Source organism: Anolis sagrei, chromosome 3 (assembly GCF_037176765.1).
Source record: "Anolis sagrei isolate rAnoSag1 chromosome 3, rAnoSag1.mat, whole genome shotgun sequence".
NCBI classification, from domain to species: domain Eukaryota; kingdom Metazoa; phylum Chordata; class Lepidosauria; order Squamata; family Dactyloidae; genus Anolis; species Anolis sagrei.
The window spans coordinates 189,761,908-189,767,907 of NC_090023.1; the positions used below are offsets into that span (position 1 = coordinate 189,761,908).

The 6,000-nt window shown below is 37.4% G+C and overlaps 1 protein-coding gene across 1 annotated transcript in view; it reads left to right on the forward strand.

Moving 5' to 3' along the window:
• The window catches only part of CFAP46 (cilia and flagella associated protein 46), a 114,685-nt gene extending 108,935 nt beyond the window's left edge, over positions 1-5,750 (forward strand). Inside the window, exons 58-61 of the mRNA XM_067465754.1 lie at positions 1,243-1,324; positions 2,861-2,997; positions 3,264-3,347; positions 4,494-5,750. Coding sequence (XP_067321855.1) covers positions 1,243-1,324; positions 2,861-2,997; positions 3,264-3,347; positions 4,494-4,822 — 632 coding nt within the window. The 3' untranslated portion in view covers positions 4,823-5,750. The remainder of the gene's footprint in view (positions 1-1,242; positions 1,325-2,860; positions 2,998-3,263; positions 3,348-4,493) is intronic.
• Positions 5,751-6,000: the final 250 nt, after the last annotated feature.

The following is a 6,000-nucleotide window of genomic DNA, read 5'->3' on the forward strand; positions in this document are numbered from 1 at the left end:
AACCTGGATATCATAACAGCATATTAATTTTAGTTTGAAATTTATGATTTAATTATTACAGTACTTAGATCATCTTTTATAGTTGTTGGTGAACAGAGAAAGAGCATACTGGTTGGATTCACACATCACAATGAACCATACTTTATTGTGATTCTCATAAGGAAGGAGAGTTTATACTAACGTTATGGCACCAGGACTGTACAGTTATCTTCTGCACTTCAGCTTTAGTCTCAAGATCTAGCAATAGGCCATTTGTACTTAAGCTTTCTTGTACTGAGAGCTATTTGTGATGCCCACCCTATACTTCCCTCAAAAGCAGTCCTGCACATATTCCTGTAGCTCATTTAAATTTAACCTTAACCCTGGAAGTTTATGTCACTTTCTCTTTCTTGCCCAATTTCTTAGGTTTTTATGACATTTTTATAATTGCATAGTCACATCCTTCCATCAAAGAAATGAATTAAAACGCAATCATGTTCTCCCAATCACAGTCTGCCTTCTTTCCCCATCAGTAGTATTTAGATGCTATGAGTCCCAAACATTTACCCAAGTGTAAGTTCCATTGACATCAAATATACATCTATGTTAATCTCAGAACCAGTCCTCCACAAATACAAAGGACCAACTGTAATGCCATCACATACCCAGAATTGATCCACCTGGATCCACATGATCCCTGTTGCATTCTAGCCTGTTGCATTCTAGCTTGAATTCACCTTTGCACAACACCACACAGGAGTCCAGTAGTATTAACTAAGTCGTTTATTGTGAAAAGCAATTATAAAAAGGTAAAAGGCAAAAGGTAATATAAAAAGCAATGTCCAAACAGCCATGTCCAGAAAGCAATAGGAAAATGCATTCAAAAAGCAACAAGGTATAGGGAAAAAATAGGAATCAAAACATAGGCATGAATCCAAAACCAGGAATACAGAAACTTCTTAAAACATGTATTCATGGACATGAGTACAAGACTCTCCCAAAGATCTTAGACATGGATGTGATTGTAGAACAAGATCCATGATCCACATGGTAACACAGCGTTGCCTGATCTGACTTGTAAGAAAAACAGTCCTTTAATTTAAGAACCATAAACCAGGAGCCTTGTGTGAAAAAGGCAAGAAATAGTGTTAGTAAGAATAGCTGGAATAGTAGAAAAGTGTTGTTGCACGTGCATGGATTCACTTGTATATCATTGGATCTAATTGCTACTGAAATGACATTTGAGCTCTATTTTCTCCTTAGAATGTAAGCTGATGGTACTCTTAGAACTTGCACATACAAAGCCAAGTGCTGTACGAGTGAGAGATCTTGATGAGGACAGAAGGTAAAATAAACTTTAGTTCCTTTTTATCCCAACCTTTTATTAAAGCTAATGCTTTATATTCTTTTATTTATATTTGTCATACCTGCATATGGTAAATGCAATGCATTGATAATGTTGTATGTTATGGTGTGGTATAGTATTAATACATGGAGAAAGATAAAATTAGTATTGAAGACTCACCACCCACTAGCTCCTTGTTCCTTCCTTCTTCTCTGCCTCTATTAACAGTTACCAGTCCACCTAGGCTAGTGTTCTTCTTCTGTGTCTTTGGCACACAATACTGTTGAGCTGAATGTCATTTCAACTGCAAGACTTCTGAGCACATAGAAACTTCAAGTCGGGCCTCATGGGCCATTGAATCCAAACCCTGGGCAATGCAAGATCTACAGCTAAACCAGTGGTTCTCAGCCTGTGGGTCCCCAGGTGTTTTGGCCTTCAACTCCCAGAAATCCCAGTTAGTTTACCGGCTGTTAGGATTTCTGGTAGTTAAAGGCCAAAACATCTGGGGATCCATAGGTTGAGAACCACTGGGCTAAAGCATCCCCAGCAGGAAGCAGTCCTATCCAGAGCAGTAGACCACTTCTCTAGGCAATTGAAACCATTGCAGAACTCCTCTTACTGTCAAGAAGTTTCTTCGAATGTTCAGTCGAAATCTACTCTCTTTATAACGATTGGGCTTGGTCTTATCCTCTCGGACAGCAGAGAATAAGCCTGTCCACTCCTCCCTACATTAGGCCTTGAAGTATTGAAAGAATAGAATCATGTCACCTGTCAGTTTTCATCAAACTGGACATGCTTCATATGTTTTGTTCTTCATACCTCCCTCTCCTCTCCTTTACCGACTGCTATGGAAGGGATGGAAAATATCATCCCCCCCCCCCCCCCCCATATCTGTTTGTGTCAGACCACTCTTCTACCTGCCTTTTTCTGGCTCTACCCCACACTGGTTGCATTGCCCTCTTTCTCATTGACTGTATTAGGAACCAGTTGCTAGTGTTGTACTGTGCAAACTGAATGGTTTAAAAGCACGATAGTGTTGGATACAGAACCCAATTGCATCTGTGAACTTACACTCTTTGTACTCTTTTTTGGAAGTAAGTCCTCTTGATTTTAATAGCATCTAGTCCCAATTAAATATGGCAAGGAACTCTTAAGGCTGGATCTTCACTTCCCTATATCCCAGGATCTGTTCCCAGGTTATCTGATGGATTGAACTGGATTATATGAGTCTACCCTACCATATTATCTGGGATAAGCAGATAATCTGGGATCAGATCCTGGGATATAGGGCAGTGTAAATTCAGTCTTAGAGATAGCCACTCATCAACCATAATGTATTTATGTGACTCCATCGTTTGCAGGCCTGTATTTGATGCCCAACATAGCCAGTTAAGAAAAATGTGGATCACTTTTGTTGGCATAATTGAAGAAATCTGGGCATATATTTGTTTTATCCTTTGCATTCAGATCTTTCTGGGATGCTTGTACATGCAGTTTTCATTCATTATACTGAAGGTTTCTTGTTGTCTTCTTTAGTCCTCTGCGACTTTCTCTGGAGTTGCCAACAGAGACAGCCATCATTCTAAGCCTGGCTGGTGTACATTCCATTATAGCCAACCAATGGCATACGACCCTGGAAGAAAATGCAACAAATCTGAACAGTTTGTGTGAAAGTATGTACAAGCAAGTTTGAAGCAGCTTGTATTTTCTCCTGAACATTATAATGAATTTTTATATGTTCTTTAAGCAGTGTTTCACTACTTTGTTTGAGAAATTCAAAGTGTCTAGAAACAGCAAACTTTCTAGATTCAGTGATTGGTACCTTTATGTATCTGTTAACACCAACCACCCTCAACAGAATAATGTTGCCTGTGTTTCTGTGTCAATATGTGTGTGTGCGAGAAAGAGTTAACTAATGAGTTGCTGCATTTCTTTGCAGATTTCATAAAAGTAGGCAAAACAACTGGGCAAGCTGTTCGTATCCTCCAGAAGAATAAGACTTTTCTGGATGAATTGCCTAAAGGTAAAACTACTCAGTTTTTTGAAAATAAAATGCACGGACTGATCAAGATTTGCTTATGTAATTTTAATCTTACCTTTCCCATGTTTTTTTAATGATCCAGTGAAGAAGAGAAAGAGAGGAGGGGTTTATTTGCCATAGGCTTTGTTAACTGAGACATGCCTGTATGTGTGTGTGTGTGTGTGTATTTATATTTATGTGTGTGTATGTGATGTGTATACGCAAACACATACAAATACACATACATATACACAAATAAACATAAACACACACACATATATATATATCATACTGCAGGTATCTGAACTGCTTAGGGTAGATATGCTGCCATTTTCATCTGAGTAAACTTGATATCTTCATAAGAATACTTCAGAACAAAATGCTTGAAACAATAGCCTTGCTGAAATATGTCTTTTTTTTTCAAAAATGTATGTACACATATATTTCTGGGATCATGCCAGAAATATATGTGTACATAGGCTCCAGAGCTAAGAAAATTCTTCATCTAAATATCATTAAATTATTCAAATTAATTTTGGCAGCTCTGGTATCAGTTCCCTGTTTATTTTCTGTAAAGAAAGGATGCAGCAGGTAAAATCCAGGATTATTGTGTTCTTTCCCATTTTATGCTGGGTTAAAATAAATGGGCTTGGGCAGCTCGTATAAAATGTCTCTGATCCAACCAAGAGCTGACCAAAAGTATATATTCTAGGATATATATGAATCTCTAAAATTAAAAATTCAAAAAACAGAAGCAAAATCTGGGAATTTCTAGTCATTTAAATGAGTCTAAACACACCCTACGTAGTTATCATTTGGCACCATTTTTAGATTTACAGTTAGACAATGTGATGAAAGCACTACATACTCAAATCACTGACAAACAATCCTTTTTGTTAATTACATGATGACAAAAATGAATCCACTGGAGTTCAGGAGTAATACTATGTGAAAGAGTTCTCGCTGATGAGAGTATCTGAACAGGCCTGAAGAGATAGCTACTAAAGGAATAAGAAATTAAAATTCTGGGCAAAGAAATAGAATTTTGAAATACTATAGATTTTTTTAAAAAGTTGACCATGCATATTTTTTACCTTTGATTGGGTCTTGCGACCTGATTTAATTGTTGGTTCTGAACTGTATTTCTAGCAGAGCCATATCACGTGGATTCTCCTGAAGACACTAAAGGCCAGAGAGAAAGTCCTGCTAAAGATCAGAGAGAAAGCCCTGCTAAAGACCAGAGAGAAAGTCCTCCTAAAGACCGGAGAGAAAGTCCTCCTAAAGACCGGAGAGAAAGTCCTGCTAAAGACCAGAGAGAAAGTCCTCCTAAAGACCGGAGAGAAAGTCCTGCTAAAGACCAGAGAGAAAGCCCTGCTAAAGACCAGAGAGAAAGTCCTACTAAGCTAAGCCAACCTGCAATTCATCCATCAGCCCTCAATGCTGTTTTGTATGGACTGCCCAACATGCTATTCATGTGATTCAGGAAATGTACCATGGAAATGAATTGAGTTAAATCGAGTGTGAAGTGGAAATGTTATTGCTGGTGTTTTTTTAAAAAAAGTAAGTTTTTGTTTTCTGTTTCCTTCCTGTTTCATAATTGACATTTTGTTTATAAATGTTTTGTTTATAAATGTTTCTCTTGTGCTAATTTTACTACGGAATTGTGAATATTTTCTTTTAGTTCTCTTATTCTTAGTTATATCACAAGTTAAATGGTGGCCTAAATCCAATTGTCAGACCTCTAAATAAAGCTGACCCATTCCATTAATGAAATGTAGATAAAGAGTGACTTATTAATTTCCTACTCATTTAATAAGTCAACATTAGTTTGGACAAGCAGTGAGATTAAGCCCACCCTGTGTATGTAAGGATGGCTGTGTGTAGTAGGAAAATTTCTCAACATAAGATGACCAGGACAAAATCCACAAGGCTAAGTTGTTCAAATAACTGAACCAGTTGAGACAGCTTATGCAAACAGCTATGACATTTGGATTGTTAGACAGAATTTACTTGATGTGGACTATGGATGTTTTTTACCTGATTTTATGATTAAATATTAATACAAGTTAGTGGAAACTGTACATGTTTAAGGATTGCATTAGTCAGTAAATTTCCATTGTTAGTCTTCTGTGCATGCTTGTAAAATGCTATAATTGGAAGTCCACCCCAATAGGGTGGGGTGGCAGTACCTTTCTCACCATGAAGTGATACTGTCACCACTATTTTGCCAATAGTAAAGTTTTGAAAATCCAAATCTGCTGTCCGTCTCTTACTTTGGCTGCACTCAAAAGAACTTGACAGGCAGATTTTTGCAACATGTGTATAGCAGTAGATGTTGCAGTAATACTTTTAACAGCACAAATAGAATTGTTGTAACATACGATTGAAACAGTACATTTCCTCTGCAAACATATACCTATATTTTTGGGGATAAAAATATGTCACTATCTTCTCCATACTGTTGTTAGGGTCTCTTTTCCACCAATCAACATTCACTGTATATATAGTTGTCATTGCTGTGTGACTTCAGATCATTTCTGAATTACAGTACCCATAAGTTGAACCCATTTGCTGGATGTTATTTGCAGAATTTGTTCAGAGGCAGTTTGCCATTGCAGTCCTCTGAGGCTAAGAGAATATGGCCTGCCCAAGATCA